The following is a 25,175-nucleotide window of genomic DNA, read 5'->3' as shown; positions in this document are numbered from 1 at the left end:
CTCCTTTAGGTGCCAGGTTGGCCTTGGGTCATGTGACTCCTAATGACTCAGAAGATTACAGGGTGGGCCAACGACTCTCAGGACCACCTCCCACGCCCTTACGATTCTCCATCAGGTTGTAAATCTCTTGGACGAGAGGTGAGACGTCTTCATGAACCACAAAGTTGTCCAGCTGCCATCATTTTAACCATTTAAGACAACCATAGCCTGGATGACTGAGAAGCTTTGATTTTATACAGTTTTTAGTTTGAGTTTGTAGAGCCGGCCTCACGTGGCTATGAGAGGAAATGCGGTTTTTGGCACTTTCATTCACAGTCATTATTCATCCGTTGTTTTTGTTGAAAAAGAGCCAAAAAAAAACCCAGAATCCATCAGTGAAAACTAAAATAGGGTATCATTTTATTCGCAGGTGTATTTAAAGTTAACTTGTTGCTAACTTCTAAAAAGGTTTATTTTTTTAAACGTTGCCTTTTTGTCTTGATATTATTATTTTACGACCTTTCCGTCAGTTTGGCATCTCTGTGCAGGGTTACATGTGTAAAGAAATGCTTCTCCCTGACTTCCTGACTTCTGACTCACCGAGCGAACAGAGATGTTTTAGCATTAAACAAGGCAGCTGGCAGCCAGACACTTAAAGCGGAGTAGCAATGAAAGGAAGCAGTCATAAGAGGATGAAAAGATAGATGGGTGGAGGTAAGGAGGAGAGAGATGAGGTCTCCCAAAGAGACCACTGGGAGGGGAGGTTGACGAGATGTAAGCAGGACAAGAGAGAAGTTTTAGGACTTGAAAGAGGAGGAGAGGCAGAGGCTGGGAGGGAAACTCCCTTCTGGTCTTGAACAACTGTTCAGGCTTCAAACACTCAGAGCGCTGCACAGCTCACGCTGAGCGAAGGACTGCAGGAGAAACCTCTCACCCCTCTCAAGGATTTACAGTCAGGAAACAATTTTTATAAAGTGGATTAAGAGAGACATCTGGCACCCCAGAGACGTGTGGGAGGCGAGCGGCCTTGAATGAATGAATAAGTGCTCACGGAAGACTGGATAAAAGTTTCCAGAAGTTATTTTTCGTCAGCAGATGGTCCTCGTGAGGTATCCCGGGTTAATCTTTGGCTCACTGCAGGTGCGAGCTTCATTTCCTTGTGCGGTAGAGAAAAAGTCGGAGCTAACCTGATGATACAGCTCTCCGGTTTCACTCCAATTTCTGCAGCACCTGCTCATCACTGAAATTGCTTTCCATCCTGCAAGTTTACAACTTCAAAGCCTCGAGCAATCTTCCATAGGGGCATTGTTTGTCTATATCCAAAACACATCTGAAAAGCTTGTAATTATGCTCTCACTCTCATTATCTCTGCTTCTCCTGCTCCACGGCTGAGAGGTGAGGGAGAAGTGGATGAGAGGAGATTAGAGAAGGTAGAAGAGGGAGGCAGGGAGGGATAAACAGGCAGTTTAAGGCTGTAAACACATCCTGTCCAGAGGCAGCTGTTTTCTAAACACATTGGGCATAAATCAAGGTTGTATTTGTCTGTGGTGACTCTGAAGCAGTCGGGGCACAAACAGGAGCGAGCAGAAGGCACTCTGTGGTGGTCAGGCTGGTCACACTGGTGGAGGTGAGAGAGGACGCGAGGAGGGAAGTGGATTATTTGTGAGGGGAAACTTTGAGAAGAATCGGGGGCAGACTACAGTCATGGCCTCGGCCGTCTCTTACAGCCTCTCCTGCCTTTTCACCAAGATGACACGGACGCACACGGGGAGCGCCAGATCCACGTCCGCCATCCACCCCTGGACCCTGCTCCTCCTCTCCCTGCTGCTCCTGCTCTCCCTCTCGCTGTGGAGCCAGCAGGCCGAGGCCGTGGTCCCCTCCAGCTTCCGGAAGCTTAGTGGACGAGAGAAGAAGGAGATGCAGAAGGAGATCCTGACCATCCTGGGTCTCCCGGGGAGACCAAGACCCCATCCTCCGCTGCGACCGCCATCCTCTGCGCCGCTCTTCATGCTGGACCTGTACCACGCCATGTCGGTTGATGAGGATGAAGGCAATGAGATTATTGCAAGTACACCTTTCAAGGGGTCATCTAAAGGGACTCCTCAGGTCAACCGCGGGGCCCTGCCGACCCTCAGCACGCACACACCGCCGCTGGGGACGGTAGTCAGCGAGGCTGACACGGTGATGAGTTTCGTCAACCTGGGTGAGTCATAAAACTGTTAAAGGTACTTGTTTTCCTAAAACTAAGGCAATCAACACAATGACTTTATGTCCAAAACATCAGCGACTGGGTGAAGCGTTACCAGGTGTAGCTAAACTAGAGCCATGCTTTTCTTTTGTGTAATACCAATTTGTACCACAAGATGGTGCAGTGAATCAGCGTCACCTTTATATAACATGTAAGTCAATGAGAAATTGCACAATGGCAGCCTGGTGTGATGTAAAGCCTGAGGGAAAATTGTGTAAAATGCTGCCCCCTGGTGGTAAACATTTTAGTTAAATTCTGCAGCGAGTACTTACAAAATGTACCTTTAATCGTTTAATATAACCGTAGCTGATATATAAAATATGCACCTAACGTCCAGGTCTGGAAGTGTCTTTGACTGGCATTCTTTCATATGCCCAGCAGGGGGCGACTCCTCTGCTTACTGTAGAAGTCTATAGATAAACAGCCCTACTTTTCACCTGATTTCTGACTTCAAGAAACATTTTCCTGATGATTTAATGTTCTCAGTTTCTAATTTGAAGTCCTACTTAATACAACGCGATGTTCACTTTGTAAATTATGGTCCTCATTAGAATCAAAAAGGCCAGTAGAACTGGCTTTATGAAACGGTCAGGTAAATGTTTGTGAAAGCAAGACTTGCGAGACATTTAAAACCAGGAAATGTCATTCTCAGCAGGTACTGATGTTTCTTGACCCCGGTGAAAGCCACGAGTGTTTCTGGAGCTTCAGCCTCTTTAGATATTTACAGGAAAAATGTAACTGATAGATGTGCCAGAGTTTTCTGAAGTTGTCTTTCTGTTTTGTTTGTCTTCATATTTCTCCCATGCCAAAGAAACAAAGAAATTTCAAGAAAAATAACTGAATCATTTTAAAGTCTTCATCGCAGTAACTGTGATCGAATTACCAACAAAACCAATGGCAGTGTTTTGCTGATATGTTGGTGCATCTCTAGGTTTGAGTTTCGTTTTATTATAGCCATTAAACAAACAAGATCTAAAGTGTTAATTGGTAATAATTAGGGTCACAGTTGGCATCAAGTAGATTTTATTACCTTGAAACTGAACCAGCCCAGATGTTTCCCCCTCCAGTTTTCATTCTCTAACATCTGTAGGTAAAGCTGTGGCATCGGTCTTCTCATCTGGCATCACTAAACGGTCTAAGCTTTGGACTGCTCCTTATAGCTTAAAGAGAGGAACGCTGTTTATCATCAGGTTTGAATGACAGGACAGTTTTTGCCTTTTTGTGGTTTGGCTACAAAACGCAAACTCAGAGGAATGAAATTACACAGTGTGTGAGCTTGATGACTCTGACAGTGCCATAATTTTTAGTCTCATGTAGTTTCCTCTAACTCTCCCCCCAGCAGAGCGGATTAAACCCGCTGTCAGTACAACAGATTTTTATTGGTAGGTTTACGTTTCAGTTCATGGTTCCTAAAATCCACCAGCCTCAGTCCCCTGCTGCTCCCCTGATATTAGATGAAGGACTTTGATGTTTAAAGTAAGAGGTGAAAATCTGTCCAAATCAGGGGCATCAAACTAATTTTAGCTCTGAGGGCACAAATAGCCCAATTTAACATTAAGTAGGGTGAAAAAACTAAACCTGGTGCATGCAAAGTGTTTGTTGATTTAAACACACACAAACTATGCAGGTGAAACGTTTGGCATTGATGATGTGAAGGAATGGTCACAAACTTCAGCTGCTCTTCTGCCTGCTGATCATCTTTGGGCTTCAGCAGGAACTCATTCATAGATCCTCACATCTCTGTTTCAGCTCGTGTCTTAGCAGATTTATGTGGACTTTTGTAAACTGCAATCAAAATTTAGGGATTGTCTGAACATGTGGTCCAGACCACCAAAACACCGTAACAACCTAAAACATCTCCAGTCTGTTTCCCTTTGGTGTAAAGAAATACATCCTGAACCATCTGTTCAGAATGAAACAGCCTGAAATGTCTGTTTCTCCACACTCAGTCGAAATCACACAGAAACATTATTATGGAAGTCAAACACCTCACCACAGTTCCTTTGCAGATCTGTCAGCTATAAAGGCCTGCCATACTTTGAGTATTTATCTGTAAGACAGCTTTGACATGACAGAAACGGACTATGAGCCACTAAGAAGTATATTTTAAGTAAACCTCTCTTCATATAAAACTTTTCAACCACCCAGTGGGCTGAATTAAACCCTTTATTGGCTGCTTCTTATCCACACTCTGAAGCAGATCCACGTATTTAATGTCCTTTGTTTAGATCATTTTACTCAGCTTTCATTAATAATGGCTGCATGGATTAACTGGGCATAATCTTCAATACGTTCAAGCAGGAAGTTAGTAATTATCATTAAAATATAGTGTTAACTGTAGTTGCATATGAAATTAAGTTTATTGTTATTTTTAGTTTAGTTCAGACATTTTGCTGGGTTGAGCCTTAATTCAGTTCAATTCAGTTTTATTTATGCAGCACCAAATCACAACAACAGTCATCTCAAGGCGCTTTATATTGTAAGGTAGACCCTACAATAATACATACAGAGAGAAACCCAACAATCATTTGAGCCCCTATCAGCAAGCACTTTGGCGACAGTGGGGAGAAAAAACTCCCGGTTAACAGGAAGAAACTTGGGGTGAGAGAAGGAAGACAGGATAAAAGACATGCTGTGGAAGAGAGCATGTCTTAAACCTGCATTTTTTTTCTAATGGACAGCAGGGGGCGACTCCCCTTGTTGCTGAAGACTGGGTTGTAAAACCACCGTGCTTCTGGCTTTATTTATGACCCCAGTAAACGCTTTCCTGATACGTTTATGGTCAAGATCATTAAATTAAAGTCTCATCGAATATTACATGATGTCAATTTGGTAAATTATGTCCCCTTTACAATAAAAAAGGTCAATAAAGCAGGTTTGCAGCTGTTTACAGTGTGATTGAAAAGTCACTGCACTCTCTCTCTCTCTCATGATGTCGTTTTTAAAAACAGAGATGCTCACACTGATTATGCCCATCTTTTAATTATGGTGAGAAATGTTGGTTAGCGTGAACTCGATGGAGGTCAATTAATAGGGGACAAAAACAGAGCATCACCAAGAAAGTGTTCATGTAAACTACATGAGTTCATGTAGTTTACCATCACCAACAAAGGTTCTAAGCAACTATATTATTTAAGAAGCAAGCAAACAAAAACATTTTTATAGATTTTATGGGAATAAATGATACTATGTGGTTAAAAAAATACTAATGCAGTTTGGTTAAATGTTGCAACACGACCAGCATGAGGAAGATTGTGTTTATATTGTACTATATGTTAACTGACATGGCCCTGACAGTGTTTATACAGTTCAGAGAAAGGAAAGTGAAGCTGAACAGAAATGAAAAACTGATTTGGAATTTTCAGTGTTTTCTAACATTTTGCAGCCCAAACAAAAAACTAATCCATTAAGAAAATTCATAACATTTAATACCGAAAACAATATACTGCTGAAAGTTGCCTCTTGGCCTCCGTGTGTGGATGTTTATGCGTCCACCAACACGACAGCGCAGCCCCGCTGATGCCTATCTGTCCGAGCCTGAACATTAAACATCCTCTTCCCGATGGTTTCCTTCCTCCTGCTCGATGGTGATCTGCACCCAGTTCACCGTGGGAAACGTCACCCCCTCTCTGCTCGGGGTCTCTAATGAACTGCCTCAAATGAGAGGTTTGCTTTTTCAGAAAACAAAACATAAATCTGCTCTGCTACGGAAAAGAAAAAGCACCCTGAAATTTATCAGTCGGCGCTGCAGAAGCATAGCGTGTCATCTCCCAAAGCAGCACGATTTCGTAAACAGAGGTGACTCATATCTTTAATAATCACCTACAGCTCAGGACAGAGTTTCCTTTGGAGAAAACCTTTAAAACTTCACTGAACGTACTTAAAAGGGCGGCTAAAACACATCAGGCGAACAGAGAACATTCGAGATATCGTGCAGGAAATAAAGACCTCAGGCTGAGTGTGTGAACTTTCACACAACAAAAAGACGAAGCATCCAACCACACACCAAATATATTTAGCAGCTCCTCGAATAACTAATCGAATCAGTGCGTGTGGTTCGTGTAAGCTGAATGAAACAGGCGAGCGTGTGTGTGTCTGTGCATATGTAATGGGAAGACACAGCTGGTTAGAATTAAAGGCCCACTGACACACAAAAAAAGCCAACGGTCTGAATTGAGATGAAAATACTGCTGTGGAGGGAGCGACACTAAAAATACCAGGCAGGGCTGCAATTAGTGGTGTGTGTGCGGAGCAGCTGCTGCGGTTCAGAGCACTAAGTGTCTCTAATTACTGCTGCAGTGTGTGTGTGTGTGTGTGTGTGTGTGTGTGTGCTGATATGCGCACGCCCAACCCATGAGGGGTGTCCTCTGCTGAGTATCTCTATTTAACATGCTCTGTGTGTGTGTGTGTGTGTGTGTGTGTGTGTGTGTGTTTGGGGTTTGGTCTACACACACACACACACACGCACACACACACACACACACACACACACACACACACACACACACACACACTCGCTGTGCTGATGTATGAGGGCGTGTGTTCACTTGCTCACCTCTGCGTTTACAGATTCAGGCCTCAGTTGCATTTTCCACCTCGTGTCATGTTTCGGGTTTCCTCCTGTGAGTCACGATCAAACCCTGAAGGACTTTTCATGCTCGCATGTTCTCAGCAGCTCCTGATGTGCCCTTCAGCAGGGCACCTCAGCTGAACCCTCAAGTCACCAAGTGTGGTCATTTATAGCTACCATTATAGTTTATACAGTAAATCTCGTAATGGCTCCGTTTGTGTTTGTAAAGCCAAACAGTCAAATGTTACCAGTAGATCTTCTGATCAGGGTTTACTGTCCATCCCCAAATCTAAACTAAAAGTGAGTCTTTGCAACTTAATCTGTGAGTTTTAAAAACTGGCATTTTCCCCCAATATATGTAAAAATGTAATTTATTGGAATCTGATCAAATGAATTGTACTTGATTGGTAAATTTTCATTTTATACAAGTTTGAATAAATAAACATTTCATTTTATAAATCAGTTGCATTTTACTCAATCGTTGCTTTGTGATTATTGATCATTTTATGAGTGAAGTAAACTGATAAATTCAAGAAACATTTTTATGATTTAAAAAATATGACAAAAATCATAACAACGGTCATAAATGTCGGCACTAGGCGATCCCGGGAGCATGTACTTGGATAAATACTTTGATTTTGTGCTGAGAAAGTGCAGAACAGGTGTGCATGTGAGGACTTGCATGAAGAAATAAAGCTAACGCATTTCATAGAGAAAAACTGCTATGCTTTAAAAGGACTTCACACAGCAAAGCAACCAGGAAAAAACTGTAAGTTCGAATCTTCCTGGTTTGAAGCTGTTAAACTCGCTGATCGCCGTCAGTTACAAAATCACCGACAGGTGAAGTAACATAAATAATCTAATTTCAGAACAACGCTGTGCTGCAAAGCCCAGGATCATGGCACACTGTTGCAGATCGAATGAATCTTAAAAAGCCAAATGAATACAAACAAAATAAAACTAAAGATTAAAAAATAAAGTAAATAAAAGTCATGTCAGGGAAGATGGAGGGAGAAGTTGAACTTTCAGGGGGAGGAAAAGCTCTTAAAGGGTGTGTTTCCGAGCAAAGTTTTAACCAGTATTTATTCGACCTGACTGGTTCTAGTTAACTTAGATCACTCTCAGGGTGGCTGCAGACTCTCGGGGCCTGCTTCTAGAAAGACTTTGTCCAATTAAAGAACTCAACAAAGGCTTTTTGAGTATCCACAAGATACATCAGACCGAGTTTTAATTACTGTCCTAGCTCACAAACGAAAGTGCTCAAAAGATATGATGACCTCAGATTAATGTTGAGGATGACCGGTGTTTACTGTATTCAAACTACAGTAAACAACATTTTCCTGTAATTATTTGTCTTTTTTCTGTATTTTCCAGTGTTTATATGATTTTGAAGCGCTTGTTCCTCGCTAGAAGAATAAATGACAGAACCGAACAGCTTATTTATTTAATACTATGAAGGAAAAAATAGTTGAAACCTTTAAGAAGAATGTGTTTACGACGTGCAGCCTGTAGTGCAGGCCACAAAAGGTGGGAGCAGTCACCTGATTTGTAATTGACAGTCCCTGGATGACCCTCCTTTATCACGGAATCACCATTGGCAACTGAGCCGATGAGTCATCGGGTCACGGCGAGACGGAGCTGCAGGCAGCGCTGTCGCCCCCTGGTGGGCAATAAAAGAATGCAATTTTAAAACTGCGACCTTACGAACAGAAACACGTCGGTCTTTTATACATTTGGGGGAAATGTTTGCTTGAGTTCTGCTTCTCGGGTGCAGTTAGTTGGTATGATTTTTCTGTGTGAAGGATATAATAGTTATTTGTTTTATTTTTTTGCACTTTACAGTAGTTTAAATTGTCTTTTACATTTTGCAGCTACAGCAGTAAATTATCATTAATAAAAATAATGAGGAATAAATTGTAATGATCACCTTTCTGTCTGATCTTTTACTTGTGTTACAAAGATGTGAATAGTTCTTTCATCACTGTTTCCCTCTGTCCTTTTCTCTGACTCATTTCCTGATGAGCTCACTGCTGCTCCTCTTCTTCACTTTTGTTGCTCCTTTATGCTCCACAGTTACACACATTTTCTCCTCTTTCATCTGCTGTTAACTAAAACTCCTCAGACAAACCGTTCAGATCTGGTTGGATGAAACCATTTTCCCCCAGTTCTTTGCACAACAGGAACAGTTTGTAATCTGATGTTGGCACCGACAGCGACTGGTGTTGGTCCAAAAACCTTCACCTGGTAGCTTTTTTTCCCCTTGTTTGAGTTTTTTTTTGTTTTTGTTTATCGCATTATTTAGTTTATCCTTTTTTTCTTTGATTGTTTGCTTTATTCTGGTGTTCTGAAAGAAACTGCCCTCATTTACAAACTTGTATGAATGTGCAGGACCAGCATGCACTGACCAGGAATGATGCTTGAGCATCTGTGCCTCCATCTTCCAGAATGTATGCTTGAAATACTTCAGCATTACTGTCAAATCATCTAAATGTTTACAATCTAACTCTATTTAAAGTTCTCAAACAAATCTGTTCCTTCTGAAAAGCCATGCTGATGAATCTCCCCTATTCTTTCTTTCCGTGTGCAGTGGAGCAGGAGCGTGACCTCCTGCAGCCTCGTCCCTACTGGAAGGAGTTTCGTTTTGACCTCACCCCTCTCCCCAAGGGTGAGACGGTGACTGCGGCAGAGTTTCGTATCTATAAGACGCTGACGGTGGGTCAGAGGGCAAACCGAACGCTGCACATCTCCGTCTACGAGATCAAACGAGAGAATAGACAGAGGTTTCCTCTCACTTTTATGTCTTTCTTCCTTTACGGTAGTTCTCCTTCTCAGTCTTGGTCTCAGTTACTTGATTTTAGTCCCACACGGCCAGCTTCAGGCCTTCTGACGCTTTAGCCTGTCTTTAGCGTCTTTATGTTGTTTTAAATTTATGGGTATAAGCCTATAAACACACACACACACACCCCCCCCCCCCCCCCCCCCCCCCCCCGTGCCTCAGCCCTACTTTGTTTTTACACTAACTGGTTCAAACACAAAGCTAGACCGATAACCTTATATGAAATCAGCAGGTCAAATCAGATCAAAGCAACACTGAAAACACAGATTCAGAGATCGCGAGCCTGGCTGCAGTCTGTGAAAATAAGACCATCTGAAGTCTTGTTTATAACAGCCGTAAAGGACGTCATCTGTCAAACTGATAAATACAGGCTGACTCGAGTGTTTACGATTGTCTAGACTGATAAAGTTTACTTGCGTGTGCTGGAGAAAAACACCAGAGCTGGAAGAAGCATTCAGATCCTAACCTTGCAGAGATTTTTACGTAAAGTGTAAAACAACTAAAAGATCAAAAGACCTTTGACCATATAGTTAATTTTGGTGATTGTATGCTCAATCAAAATATGTGAAACCACCAAGCTGTTCTTTTAAATTCTAAATTCCTATACGTCCTCTTCCTGCAGAGAGCCAGAGCTGGTGCTGTTGGACATGCAGTCGGTACCTGCAGGGCAGGAGGGCTGGCTGGCTTTTGACGTCACCTCAGCCTCCAACCACTGGCTCGTCCACCCCCGCAGCAACATGGGCATACGTCTCTACGTAGAGACAGAAGAAGGTGGGTCCGCCTCTGGGCCCAACACCGATGCTCATTTCTATCAGTGCCATTAGATCCATTAATTCGCCTTATATGGTTGTAACCTCCAACTATCTCCTGCTTTCCTGCCCTGTGGTTTTAATCAGTGGAAAATACTTAAACAGGTCATGTTACTTTCATTTCCAGCTCCATATCTTCACCCTTGGACTCCTCAAGTGTAGCTTTGCATGAGTCAGTTCAAAATAATCCGTATTTATCTTATACTGGGCTTGGTGAGTAGGGAGTATTTTGACCATATCACAGTTTTTATGTATATTTTCCAACTCCAAGCTGTAAAAACTTAAACGCTTATTGGACTTAAGCAGATCAGGTGATGTGTATTTATGTAATGAGGGAGGGTGTGGCCTCAGGAGGTCAACACCCTGTATCAAGGTCTCCATAATTATTAGCCAGCTTCTTTACCTTTATATGTTTTATATAACGAGACACTTTTCTTTCAGACCGCTCCTTGGCTGGAGGGTGGATTGGGTTGGTGGGTCGGAGGGGCCCTCGCTCCAAGCAGCCTTTCATGGTCACCTTCTTCAGGGAGAACCAGGTCCCGTGTCGGCCGCCGCGAGCCGTTAAACCTCATCCCCGCAGGAAGAAACCCAAATACGACCTCCCAGTCCCCAACTTCAAAGGTCAGGCTCCGGCCAATCACACTCTGGGATTACAGGCCTTACTGATGACCGTGTTGAAACCTTTAACTCGTTGTTTTATCGTGCAAATAATTTTCACCTTTTTTTCTGTTGTTCCTTCAGAACGTAATTCTGAAAACAGAGGTCAGCCCTGTAAAAAGCACGAACTCTACGTCAGCTTCAGCGATCTGGGCTGGAAGGTCAGTCCTGTTACTCGTGGTGTTAATCATCTGTTTACTAGTGACCTATAAAAGTTAAATCATCTTTGATATAACGTCTCATGTGTCGCTCTCATACGTGACATTTCTTTATAGATTAGATAAAACTTGTAGCTTCTGTATCATAAACTATAATTGTGTCTTTGTGCTCAGGACTGGGTTTTGGCTCCTACTGGATACTCGGCGTACTACTGTGATGGAGAGTGCTTTTATCCTCTGGGCGCCTGCATGAACGCCACCAACCACGCCCTCATCCAGCAAGTGGTCAGTACACACGAGTCAATCACATCCTGACCTCGGCCATGTCAGAATACAGATACAGATAAAATAAACACCGTGAAGCTTGTTACCTTTCCCCGCGGGCCCCTCGTGTAGTAATCTCAGTCAATTTGTTGCTCCTGTTGGCTTGATGTGTGTCATGGTGATGTGTGTACGCACTACTCGACCAACAAAAACAACATTGTGCATTTTTAACACCACATTTCCAAAAAATGAGGTCAGCTGACCACCTGAGTATAATGAGCAACCATGTTTATTCCATCAGTGGATTTTTGCTTCCCTGACGGAATCATTGAGGAACATTTCAAACACATATTGGCCATCACAGAGCCAGACCTTAACCCCACTGAGGCGACTGATGGTTCAGTCCCAGCTCCTGCATCCGAATGTGCCACTGGGTAAACTCCTGAACACTACTGAGTACCGCTGATGCATACATCTGGGTTTGCGCAGGTGTGGATTTGTGGCCTCTACTTTTGTGCCTATGATATATTATCATTGCGCCTCTGCAGTCTCTTACTGCATTCTTTTAGAGCTGAACTACTTTTTCAGGTCATTCTTTTTTATGTGGGATTTCAGATCTGAAGTGTTTTTATTTTAACAAACATTGCAGAAACTTTACAGAAAGATCTGCACTTGTAGCCGATGGTTTGTGAATTTACACACTGTAATAAATGTGGTGAAGGAGGCATGTGGCTGTTTTTCTTTAGTTGTGGGCAATTGTTGCGAAAGAAAGAAAGAAAATCCTAATCACAAATGTTTGGACAAATTTGGAGTGTATGAAATGGATCTTTTCAGTTAGGAGCATTTCCTTTTATTTTATTAATTTAACTGAAATAACAAAAGAAACACGAACTGATTCAGTAAGAGGACCAGATGTTACAATCTCTGATAATTCATTGCTTCAAATGGAGAAAGGCTCGAGGGATGGGTACCATGAAGAAAGGGTAATATTGTGAGTCTCTATGGCTGCCACACTGACCAGCTTCTCTTGCAGAACAGATCTGGGTCTCAGTTGGACAGCTTGGTAAAATAAAAGTCCTTAAAACTTGCCAACAGACTCTAACTCCTGTAAACACCTGATTACAACATACCTAAATATTATAATAGACTTTACTTTTGTCCCTTCTCTGTTACATATCTAAAACATACTTTAGTATAACAGCATTAACTGTATTTCACTCTGCTCTGGCAGGTTCACATCCTGAAGCCTGACGAGGTCCCCAAAGCGTGCTGCGCCCCCACGAAGCTCAGCCCAATCTCCGTCCTGTTCTACGACGACAACAACAACGTCATCCTCAAAAAGCATCGCAACATGGTGGTCAAGACCTGCGGCTGTCTATGAGTGGCCGAGGCCCCGCTTAGAAGAAAATGTATAAAGGGTGATTTATTTTTCCAGACGCTGCAGAAACATGAACAGTTTGGATGATGATGGACCAACAAATCTCATCCAGCAGGTCTGAATGGTCCCGTTTTTCAGAGTTAAAGTTCGCAGATTTCTCCTTTGTCAGTGTTTCAGCATTTTCCGAGACTCTTTGGCTTCACAAAAACAATCGATTCGCGGCGCACGATTACATTGCAGAAATGGCATAAATGTACACATTGAACATCGCTTAGCTTCTTCAGGGAAGTTACGAGCAAATGTTTGGGCATTTCTCTTATTTTGATACATTTTCAAATTGAAAAAAGCTAATCTATCAGCATCAAACCACAAACTTTAGTTTACTACAGAAAGGTTTAAATTCTCATGAAGGCAGATGATTTTAGATGGTAGGAAATCCATCAGTGATGCCTGATAATTTTTTTTGGTTTTGTTAACTGACAGCACTACTGTTGTTATAAGAAAAATCTATATGAAGAGATTATTAAACTGTATTCAGTTAATATAAAATAAACAGTACATTTATTATCAGTTTGAGATTGAGGCGTGTAAATAATCTAATTTTATTTTTGCAAGTTTTAAGCAAATCCTAGTTATTCCACTAAAGTGAAATGCAAACATGTTGTAACCTGAGTCCAATCTGAAGCCAGCTGCTGTGAAACCAGAGTCTCAACAGGTGTGAAAGTAAACGTGATGATGGGCTTTTTACCAGCGTCTCTATCATCCTGCCTAAAACCTGGAAATCAGCCTGACGCCTGGATGTCTCAAGTCCTTAAATGCATCTGGAGGACAGAAGAGACGAGCTTTCCACGGAGGAAGTGCCTTCACATTTATGTATAAGCAGTCCTGCACACAGCTGCAATATTCCACCCGGTGTGGAAACAGTAGGGTGTACTGGAGTATTTGCAGTAGCCACTCCCAAAGCCGAGAACATCAGTGCTCCAAACGCTGGGATCATAAATGATTTTATGGTGAAAATGTGAGGACCGGGTTCTAGACTGAACCCTGGTAAATCTGTGGAGGAACAGTGAGTGCTGCTTTTAGCAAGGCTAAATCACAACTGTGACTTACGCTGAACATGTAGCTGGTCTGGAGCACGTTATGTTTGCTCGAAAATCAAATTGGAGCTCTGCGGTTTCTCCGATTCTTTAACAATAACACAGATTTTATCCTGAAGGCATGTTTTATATAAGTAAACTGTTGAGCTGTATCTCACCAACAACCATGAGAATTTACCTGTATTTAGTTAGTGCTGCAAATGCGTAAATATATTAAGCTTAAAAAGCTGTTAAGTCTTGCTAGAATTACAGAGTCACACCTGTTATTGTCACCAGTGTCTCTCCGATCACATGACTGTCCAATTAACATTATTCAGACTAATAATTCAAACCAGAACATGTCTATTACCAGAACTCTTCTATTGTCTATAAATATCTGCATACTCATGTTAAATTAAATAGACTGCATTTATTTCAGCAGGAGCAGACCAAGACTGCTCCACACCTCGCTTTGAGTCCGGATCCAGATTAGTTGATATTTTCTAAATGGTCTTGAAATCATCGCCTCTAAAACAAAATTTCATGCAAATCCATCCCAAACTTTTAACTTAACCTCTTTATATGTTAGCTTGAAGTAGCAAGTCTGAGTTAAAGACAGTTAATAGTCACAGTCTGAGTAATACACACACAAACTAACTGTATTGATTTAAAAACAAAAACGATTCTCATGCAGAATAAAAGGCATCTGAGCAGACCGATCACATTAAATACATTTTTCAATTTATTGAAAAGGGTAAAAAAAAAAGTTACAGTGAAAACAAATTATTTTTGCTTGCTAGTGATTTAAAGAAGACCCAAAAAGAAAATCCTTAACTCTTATCTTTTGCAGTTTCGGAACTAAATGATTTCTCTCTCAGTCCTTTGGGGCTACGTACAGCTTCTTCAAACTACAGCTGAAAGCATCGCTGAGCACAGAGCTGCGTGTTTGGTTTACAGAACAACTCCTGCTTTAACTGAGGCGGGACAAAGATGGGGGGTGTTATTGCCAAGAAGGATGACACTGAGAAGTCCAAGTGGAAGAGATTTGAAAAAGAGTGCGTTATAGACTTGCTGTGTGGTTAACGTGAGGTACTGTTGTAAGGTGTTACCGAGTGTGGACACCTGTGGAGCAGCAGCAGCATAGAGGAGGCAAAGCTGTGGAGTCCGACCATACAGACAGGAAGTTAAAGGAAACGTTTAGTCGCCTTAAGGAGCCGATTTTGGGATTTTTTTTTTGGGGAGAGAAAGAAAAATCAGAGCTGAAGAGTTGACCCGACAGCAGAGCCACGTCCATGTGGGAGTGAAGTGAATGTGCCGTCGCCTCATTGGACGACACCGTTTCAATAGAACCGGCTGTCAGGTAGACACACATTCAGAAATGTTATTTTACATCCTATTGAAGCTTTTCCAGATCCCCGTCATTAGTCACAATTTTGATTCAGTGTAAGCAGACAGATAATCTTGCTGGTTCTGCTTCCCCCCCCTCCCCAACTTGGGATAACAAGGTAGTTGTACACAATAAATATAAAATTGGGCTGCTGGTGTACGCCTGCCCCATCATTACTGTTTTCTCTTACACAAACATGTACGTACACAGCACATACACACATCCGCCCCGTCCCGCCTTCCCAACCCGATGTCCGTGAATTCTGAGAGGTCCCAGCGTTCGTCGCCAACGTCCTTCAGGTGCCGCGAGTCGATGTTTAATCCGTAGTCATTGTGTATCTGTAAGCAACAGTTTGTGGGGTCATGTTTACAGTTTAAACACAGTTTCCTCATGTTTGCTGTGTAGTTTCACTCCAATATTAATTTAAACAGAATCAAGAAAGTTCTCAATCTGCTTTCGGTTCCAACTGGAGTGTCCCGTCAACTCACAGCCGGTCTCCAAAGCAGAAACGAGGACTACCGACGCCAGCTGCAGTCCGAGGAGGACTTGTAGTGCATCCAACATCATACAACACAAATCTGACCAGTAAGCAACCTGGCAGAGCAAATTCTGGTCTAAATTTGAAACCTGGAGAGTGGGAAACACTGTTTTTTTTTAAAACACTACAGGTACTACTCACCCAGATTCAGGTCCAGTCAGCAGTCCTTTATGCCTGAACATCCGCAAGCTCGGGGGGCATGGGGGACTTGGGATGTTTGCTCTCAAAGTGCTGCTTGAAGGTTTTGGGGTCGGGCATCTGTGTCTGAAAGGAGGAGGACAGTAAAAGCATGAGAAACAAAACACCAAAAAGGTCTCATTCCAACCATTAACAGGGCTTCACTTCCCCTGGCACAGCAGGTTAAGTAAGGCAACAGCAGCCTTACTTAACCCAAGTATGTTAAGCTTACTGTACTTGGATTCTGATCCAGGAAAATCTTTATCAGATAAACTATTTTCTTACGTGTTTCAGACCACTTTGTGTTTGCTGACTGGGGGCAAAGCCCTTAAAGAATACTTAACCGAAAATGCACCAACCAGCACTGTGAGTTTAACAATGTTTGAAACTATCAGCTATCATCTGACTGAGCCTCTGGGGGAAATTCAAAGTTTTGGGGTTTCCGGTGCTGATGGCAGAAAGATAGTCAAGCCTGGTTTCCTGTCTTGTGTTTCAGTGTTTACAGTTCAAACTAGGATGCAGATTTTAAAAAGCTAAGCTGACAAATTTCTACAGTTAATTTCAGCCACTGTGTTTCTCTTGCTTTCCACATAGACCATTTACCTGCAGGTAAAGCCTTCCCATGATTGGTTAACATTAGACAACAAACAGAAGCCAAAAAGCTTCCAGTACAAAAAAAAAAAATCTTGTCTAAAATTCATGTAAAATCAATCCTGCTAACAAGTTATTAACATCTGAGACTGTCGCAGCTTGTAGCTACAGCCTAACAGTGGAAGATGTCAAATGACACCCTTTAAACAAAAAAAAAAAGGTGTAACATCTGGACTGATCCACCTGCTCTTTAATAATTCACATGTGCACATGAACCTGAGGAGGTAAGAAAGTTCAAACGTACCTAATCTGTGGCCATCAGCTGAATAATTACCAAAGTGGATGCAAACTACTTTCCACTTTCAATCACTTCAGACTCTGTAAGCAGAACAGCTACATTTTAAAAACCCAGCTAAATGACCTCTGACCTTTTCCATCTCTGGCCCTGGTTGCACTTAACAGAGATATTTATGTGACCATTACGATAAACTCCATGCAATTAACTTGAACCTATGACAATTACTGAAATTAGTGCATACAGGCAAACCTGTCTTACATCTCTACAGTGCTGGTGAGAATCACTGCTCTAAAGAGTTTCCCTCGTCTCTCACATGCACAAACCCAGCCACATGACGTATGCAGCTGCTGACTGGTTGTATCAACATTTTAAAAACAAAGGTGAAAGGCCTCTGCGAGCTTCGGCAGAAGCTGTGGCTGTTTCTTACCCGGCAGACAGGGCAGGTGTGGACCAGGGCGGCCTTGGCTGCAGTCTTCTGGTCAGCGCCCTGAGATTTCTTCTTCTCTGCTGCCTTCTTGGCGTTCTTCTGCTGGGACTGAATCTTCTGCTGCCCACGAGCCATGGCCCTCAGCTTCAACCTGCAGGAACGACCGGCAACAAGTTATAACGGCGCAAGAACCTACCTTATAGTCGTGCATTTCTTTTGCATTAAACGAAGTATCTTCAGGGATCTGAAAACCACATGTTAAGAGTTTATTTCTTCAGACAATAAAGGCTTAAAATCAAACTGATTTGGATTATTGGCACACTGAATTACTCTCTGGTGAAGGGAGCTTGACTGAAATGTTTGTGGCATAGCTGTAATACATTTGTAAAAATTTACTTTATCAACTTTTTCCATAAAGTTCTGTATAAGTGCCAGATTTTACCTTTCAGAAATAAACATTTGTATTATATGATTACGGACTTCTTTAATTGTCAAAGTGATCCAGCAGCCACAATCTCTTCTTGAGCGGACCTTTATTATTGTGGGGTCACCAGGTGTGTTTGATCTAGCAGAGTCGGATGGTCTTCACGCCTTTGGAGCGGGAGTTGCACGTTTGATTCCCACCTAGGTTAGACCCCCCTATGCTCTCACAGCTAGAGATTGACAAGGTACAACACACGTGCTACGGCAAGGGAGAGATATCATCACCCCAAATGCGATAGAAGAAGGATCACTGAATGCGAGAGGAACTGACCGAAGCTTGAAACCGGACTATGTGACCTCACGTACCCTCAGAAGATCAACTAGATGATGTGACTGCAGTACTACGGTGTCAGTAGTAAGAAGAGTTACTGATATAATCATCGAAAATGTAGGCAGGTTAGTCGTTATAACATAAATATATTATATATCTACTCAAAAATAATCTCTCAGGTGACTTGCTGTAGCAGTGTCTGGATGCGACTGCAGATACAACTTTTCACACATTTTAAACGATTTGAATTATACAGCGATTCCAAACGCATCAACACAGATTTTATGGTCCCGGGGACCAACAACCAAACTTGATTTACTTATCACTTCAAACATAACTGCCTGGGGGGCGTTACTAAGATGGTAAAGTAAAGTAAAGGCGTCAAATCATCACAACTTTCAGTCCTTTAAAGATCGTTAACAGCAGCTACCCTCGACGACCGAGGAGAGAGCCTCTAACAGGTTACTAATAACTAACTGATGCCACTGACTTTGTATTGTTTTCCTGACAAAATGTTGAATAAACAGCTGAAAACCGTCATCACCGCCAGCGGGCCTCTCCTCAGCCGGGGCCGCCTTGCTAACCCTGTTAGCTGAGCTAGCTAGGGAAGCTGATATTACACGTGATCGCGAGTTACAGAGCTGTGCGGTGTTTTTATACTAAAGACGAAGCAGTGTTGAGTACAAATCCGGATTAAAATACGCCAGAATAAATAACAGGTCCCTAACAGGAAGATTTTTTTCTGCGGTTTTACCTTCGAGATGCGGCTCTGCCTTCGCTCCTTTGTCGTTATCTCTTTTTTTTTAATGTGCTAAAGGAAGCTGCGGAGGCTTTTATCTAAGCTTTGAAATGCGACGAGACCAGCAGCGCCCCCTGCAGGACCGGGGCGGAGCTTCACGTTCATCCAGAGATAATATAACTATCTAGCCCCGAACGAGTGACGTTGTGATACACCTGAGTTATTATAGTTGTGATTTTTTATTTCATTTTATGCTTGGTTTCAATCTGTAAAACAAAAGCCCACCCAATTAATGGAAGTCTTTTTCTCTTTCCTTAATGTCCTGCCTCCGATACAACTTACTCTAATTTTCACATAATTTCCTTAGGGATTATAAAGGTATTCTGATTTTTAAGCCTTTGTTTTTCCTCCTCTCTCTTTGTTGTACATGGCGCCTCTCAGTACTCCTGTCAACTTTATGCATCTTCCTGACTATCCTACTTTTTCTTTGCTGTTTTCCTTTGAAAACTTTCCTGCACTTCCTCATTACATCACCAAGTCTCCTTATTTTCTTTCCTCTGTCCAGAGGATGTTTCAAACACCTCAGAGAGTGGTTTAGAAGAGTTCTCAACATTCTCCTTTCTTGTACTTCCACCATTTAATCCTTGACTCTGTCTTCACCCACTTCTTCTTTTGGATTTCTAAAGTTGTCCGACAGACTATCATCTGATGCTGCCTAGCTACATTTTACAATCTCTATCACTTCATCCAACTTACTCCAGAATTTTTCTTTCTCTTAATTGATATCCAATCTGTGGGGCATATACACGGACGTGATTCAACATCAGCCCTTCAATTTTTTAGTTTCAAACTCCTGTCTGACTCTCTCTGTACCTCCAGAACATTACTAACATGCTCTTCCTTCAAGATTAACTCTACCCCATTTTCTTCCTATCTACAGCATGATAGAACACCTTAAATCTACTTCTAACGCTCCCAGCCTTGTTTCTCTTCCTCTTGGTCTTTTTTCACACATCTACCTTCCTTCTCCATGTCATATCATCCTGCTCTCTCTCTTAACCAGTCATAGTCTCTACATTTAAGTGTCAACAATATCACCGTTTCCACTGGCATACTATTAGCCAATAGCACAGGAGGCAGTTGTTGTTAATCAGGGCTCCATCTGGTCTGGTAGAGAAATACTGTGATTTTGGATGTTTGATTTGGGAAAGATTGTATACTGGATGCCCTTCCTGATGCAGCCTTCACCATTTAACCAGGCTTGGCACTGGGTCTAGGAGTACATTAACCATGAGGGAAGCCACAAGGCAAAGTGTTATTGGGTGTGTTGTTTAGATCATATCATGCCCTTCTGTTTATCCTGATGTAAAGACCCTGCTGTATGCTGATGACACTGATCTATACCGGGGGTACCATGAGAGAAGACCTCATCAAACAGTCGACATTTTATGAAAATAAAAAGCAGACCCGATTCATATATGAGACTGTATCAACCCTGCTTTGTACCCATGACATTCATATACATATTATGCTGATGTACCCCGGGGCAATGCACAAAGAGAAATAAATAAATAAATAAAACAGAACTGAGCTATGATTTAAGAGAAACCACTTTTATTTTGCAAATAAGGAAAGGAATTTTAGATTTTGGTTTCATGTGATTGATTGCAGGTAAGTGCTTAATAACACAGCCCTGGTCTAAATGCACAAATGAAAGGAAGCCTCTCTTCACAACCAGGACGTTTCGGTGTGGGGTAATCTGATAAGAAAACAAGAAGAGTGACCATTCTGCTTTATATTTCAAAATACATACATGCATTTCTGTAGTCACTTGATTTAGTCACGTTACCTGAACCTATTGTGAGGCAATGTCCCAATTTATTCCAGTCATTTAGCAAGTAATGGGGAAATGGCATGGATACTGAACCATCACTCCATAGCCAATCTCCAAACTGTAAAAAACAAAAACGACAAGCAGCATCAAGCAATGTAAGAAGAATTCAGCTGTAAAAATAAAATCATAACAACAGTCACGGCACGCATTTACAACAAGCAGGGAGATATTCATTCTTTAGCATAAATGTTCTGCTGTAATAACAATTAATTGCATTTTACATTACCCTGACAGCATCAAAGGCGCCAATCCACGCCGGACCATTGTATCCCTTTTCTTCCATGAACTTTATTACGAAATCATACTCATCCCATTCATGGATGGAGGCGAGGTTGGCACCAAACGACCAACAATATTTCTGCAAAAGCAGACACATCACAGGCAAACACAGTGCCTCAGACCTCAATGGTAACTGCACGCTTAAGTTACTTTTATAAATAATAAAAATAATGGATTTCTGAGTAATTTCTAAAGGTCTTCAGTAGAATTATGATGTAACACGGTTACCTCGGCATCTATCCAAGCCAGGGGGATATTAAAGAAGCCGAAGCATCGCTCAGGAAACTCAGAGGGACACTTCCCTCCATGTTGGTTTGGAGGCTCAGCGAATCCCTCTTTCCCTACAGCCGTCCTTCCTGCTTTTTGCAGCGGCTGCCCTCTCTTCATCTCTGGTTAAAAAATAGTTAATGAACTACATCCTGAATTGACCAGAGATGAAGAAGTTCGAAATTGGGAAAAGTGCTGGTATTCCATAGACAATAGACTTAATTCAGAGAGTTTCTCTACATTTTATAATTTATATAAGTTATAATTTCTTTTTTATATATAATGAAAAAAAATTACACAATTGCCATGCAGGCGAGTCTTTATCCTCCACGCTCACGTCCTCTACCAGAGGCCTAGGAGCTTGAGGTTTTTGCTGTTCCTAGTGCCGCACTGTTTGCTGTTCCTGTTACAGAGATCTTGGATGACATTCCTGTGATCTGCCGGAGTCGCTCGCTCAGTTTGGGGGTCACTGACCGAGGGCTTTGATTACCACGGTGACCACTGTTGCCTTCACCCTTCACATCTTCTCCAGCTACTTTCTCAGCTCTTGGTATTTCTCAAGGTTCTCGTGCTCCTTCTTCTTGATATTGCTAGCACTTTGTATAGCTACATCTAACACCACAGCCATCTTCCTCTGGTTGTTCACCACTACTGAGCCCAGTTGGTTAGCCATCATCAGAGTTTGTCCGCCTGTATCTGGAAGCATGTAATCTTGCTAGCTTCTTGCACCCTGCTGTTATGTGCTGGGTTGCTCAGGGGCTTCTTTACACAGCTGGAGCTTGTTCCTGTGCTACCAAACCAAAGTCCAGCTTGCTGTAGGTTAAGCCCCCCAAAGCCTACCTCGGTACATGAATGGGAGATATATAACTGAAGTTGCCTGGACTAGCAAGACTCACGTCAGGTGTTGAGGCTACTGGTACAAGGCTATGGCATAAGTGCACAGGGGATGAGAATAGGGAAAAGTTGGAGTCCTACTACATAACAATATACAGGAACATCTGTGCTGAGTATGGCCTAAATGTCCCAAAGAGATACACCCCCTAAGGTGGTTGAGAATGATCCTGTGGGACAAACTGGTTATGGCTAATTAAATGGACATTGTAGTGGTGGACAAGCAGAGCAAGAAGGCCGTAGTGATAGCAACATTAGGAAGAAGGAACATGAGAAGTTTGAGAAATACCTGAGAGAGCTGGTGCAGAAGATCTGCTCCTCGTAGTAATCAGAGCATTTGGTGCAGTGACCCCCAAACTCAGAATGATATCTGAGATTTCTGTATAGAAGAGGAAAGTCTTAGGAGCATTTAAGTGATTAAAACCCTCTCTGCTACTTAACTGACAAGATCAATATTCGTGAAGCTTAACAGACTTGATGCTGAACTGTGACTAGAAAGTGTCCCTTTCATTTTCCCTCTTGGGTGCCCCCCCCCAACTGTGTGTTTGTGGCCCTTCAAGCCACAGTAGGTCTTTAAGCAAGGAACTAAAAAAAAAAAAAAAAAAAAAAGATACCAATACACTGAAATTTGTATGAGATTTAAAGTGACGGTCTACCAAAGTAAGCAGAAGTGAGACATCTCAGTCTGAGGACAAGCTTGTTTCTGCAGGTTTGGCCCACAAAGAGCTCGAGCTGTGGATAAATGTTTTTTAACTTTTAATCCAAGTCACAAACAAGACAACCCACGCTGTGACACAGTTTCATCACTTTATTACAGTAAATGAGTCCATATCGTACGCACACAGAACAGAGACAGACTTGTTTGTTTCTCTCTCCCTCTCCCTCCAGCACTCAGGCTCAGTGGTCTACGGGCCAGAGTGACACTAAAGTAAACAGATTAAATAAAAAATTAACAGATGTGATTTTTGTTTTTTTAAAGGAGGTAATATTAACATCTGAGTTTTCAGAGAATTTAAGAACAATTTCTGAGATTCAGACTTCATGAAACTGTCAGTAATGTACATCCACACACACCTGATAGGTCTGTCGTAACACAGGCGCCCATGTCCACCCTGTTGTGATCGTTAGCAGCGATTCTGAATGCCACACAGCGCATAAACACAAAAATGCCCACATGTTGAGTACTAGCTGGACTCTAACCCAACTAAACACCTGTGAGATCGCTCGACACTTTTCCTCTCGATACTGCACAGTAATCATATTTTGCAAACTGTCACAAGCAAAAAGAGTTCTGTTCCAAAATGAGAATTAATGAGACGCTCGCTCTGATCCCGAGGCGTCAGTTAAGACTGCATTGTCAAACCTGCTGGCATCTGTGTTGTGATGCTCTGGGTAAAAAGCACGAAAATTTTCCGAAACCATAACCAAGCAGTTTATAAACGCATAGATTGAGGCAAGTGAAAGTCAAAAGTGAAAACCTGTTAATCCTGGAAAGTCACCAACACTCCTCCAAGCTCCTTATGACGATGACAACTGGAGCTGTGGTTAAGCCTCAGAGCGCCAACACTGAAGGACACATTTCGTATAATGGGGGAGACACAGAGGCACCTAATAAAGCACCATCATATAACTCAGTAGGACATGTAAATCTCAGGTGCTTTTTAAACCTGCTCCACTTACAAGGCAAGAAATACAGGAAGTACAACCACACATAAAAATAAACAAAAAACACTAAAGAGCTTTATGAACTCTGATAAAAGTTCTTAACTGGAGCTGGAGAAGCTAAGAGTTAACTTTCAACTTTATGCCACAGACTGTAAATAAATGATGGACATAACTCCTGTCAGGTCACCCGTTGGTTAGTGAGGTCATGTTATAAAGCCCCTGAGCAGATATTTTCACTGTCGCCATCTTAGCTTTCTGTAACGAGACATCATAGTGAGGGGGTAGACCCGACTGTGAAATGAAAGAAAAGCAAGATCGCAACTTGTTAACCAATAAGCACCATGTTCAGAGACTTGCAGTAACAACAGACAAGTGGGCGTGTCCAAAAACAAACTACACTTCAAGACGAGTGATTGAAGCGACTGAAACGAAGGATACCAATGACTGACGTGTGAAGAGGTGATAAATACACTGATGGGTCATCTAAGCAACCAGAACCTTGGCTTCGCTTTTCAGAATCAGCGGCTACGTCCATCTTTTATATACAGTCTGTGCTTAACAAACCAAACTCTATGACTGAAATGAGTGAGAGTGGTGCGTTTGAGTGTGAGGAATAAAATAACTACACTGTGCACTGACCTTCACTGAATTGTTATGGGCTGCTTGTACTTTGTACTCTACCCCCTGTGAAGCAGTAACAGGAGCAATTACTTAGCCTAATAATGAAACTGAGTGCATTACTTTATCTGTGCTATAAGGATTAGGCTTGCTGGTGTTCGCCATCTACAGTCAAAAGGTAATGACTACTGTAAATATGACCTGCACAACCTGCAAAGAGATTTTCTTTTGCTTTTTTTTATGTTTTTCCAATTAAATTTACAGTCCATGTTTTTCCTCTTTCTGGGAAAAGCTGCAGGAAAAGGACCTGTTGGAGGATTGAATTAGTGCAGGTGGGAGTAAGTGGAACATCCTGTACATAAACAGCTCTTTTAGATATAATCACACTTAAATCAAAAATAAACCCCTTAAGTCTCACTTTAATGGTTTAATGTTCTGGACATTTCACATTTATTGACGTCACTGGCTGGCTTCTCGGGATAGACTCAAACCCAGGATGCTGCTTTTAAATGGCTCAGTCCTTTACAGGCGTCAGATTAGCTGATTATATTCACACTCGGTGAGCTGAGAGAGAGCATTATGGAACAGAACCCTTATAAGAGGCTCATTCAGCAGTCAGTCAGTCCACAGAGGACTAAAGGAGAAACAGGACGAGCTACTAAACAGTTTCACTGG

General features: G+C 42.1%; 3 protein-coding genes across 3 annotated transcripts; 1 reads left to right on the top strand and 2 right to left on the bottom strand.

Moving 5' to 3' along the window:
• Window positions 1-693: 693 nt before the first annotated feature.
• Window positions 694-13,469, top strand: bmp8a (bone morphogenetic protein 8a). Its single transcript, XM_026156334.1, has 7 exons — window positions 694-2,182; window positions 9,385-9,577; window positions 10,256-10,404; window positions 10,884-11,063; window positions 11,184-11,260; window positions 11,432-11,542; window positions 12,753-13,469. The coding sequence occupies exons 1-7, from the start codon at window positions 1,684-1,686 to the stop codon at window positions 12,900-12,902; spliced, it is 1,359 nt and encodes a 452-aa protein (XP_026012119.1). The 5' UTR covers window positions 694-1,683; the 3' UTR covers window positions 12,903-13,469.
• A 1,887-nt stretch (window positions 13,470-15,356) lies between these two features.
• On the bottom strand, window positions 15,357-18,983 carry zgc:91910 (Zinc finger protein 706-like). The gene is made up of 4 exons (XM_026156335.1): window positions 18,902-18,983; window positions 17,394-17,544; window positions 16,042-16,164; window positions 15,357-15,700 (listed from the first exon to the last, which is right to left on the bottom strand). The coding sequence occupies exons 2-3, from the start codon at window positions 17,526-17,528 to the stop codon at window positions 16,069-16,071; spliced, it is 231 nt and encodes a 76-aa protein (XP_026012120.1). The 5' UTR covers window positions 17,529-17,544; window positions 18,902-18,983; the 3' UTR covers window positions 15,357-15,700; window positions 16,042-16,068.
• Window positions 18,984-20,542: 1,559 nt separating this feature from the next.
• LOC113014838 (ladderlectin-like) lies at window positions 20,543-22,712 on the bottom strand. The gene is made up of 4 exons (XM_026156592.1): window positions 21,288-22,712; window positions 21,007-21,138; window positions 20,736-20,838; window positions 20,543-20,645 (listed from the first exon to the last, which is right to left on the bottom strand). Exons 1-4 carry the CDS (start codon window positions 21,444-21,446, stop codon window positions 20,566-20,568), a joined length of 474 nt encoding a protein of 157 aa, XP_026012377.1. The 5' UTR covers window positions 21,447-22,712; the 3' UTR covers window positions 20,543-20,565.
• Window positions 22,713-25,175: the final 2,463 nt, after the last annotated feature.

This window comes from Astatotilapia calliptera, chromosome 22, assembly GCF_900246225.1.
Source record: "Astatotilapia calliptera chromosome 22, fAstCal1.2, whole genome shotgun sequence".
In the NCBI taxonomy this organism is placed as follows: Eukaryota; Metazoa; Chordata; class Actinopteri; order Cichliformes; family Cichlidae; genus Astatotilapia; species Astatotilapia calliptera.
The sequence above is the reverse complement of the archived record's forward strand: the minus strand, read 5'-3'. Positions and strand labels throughout refer to the sequence as shown.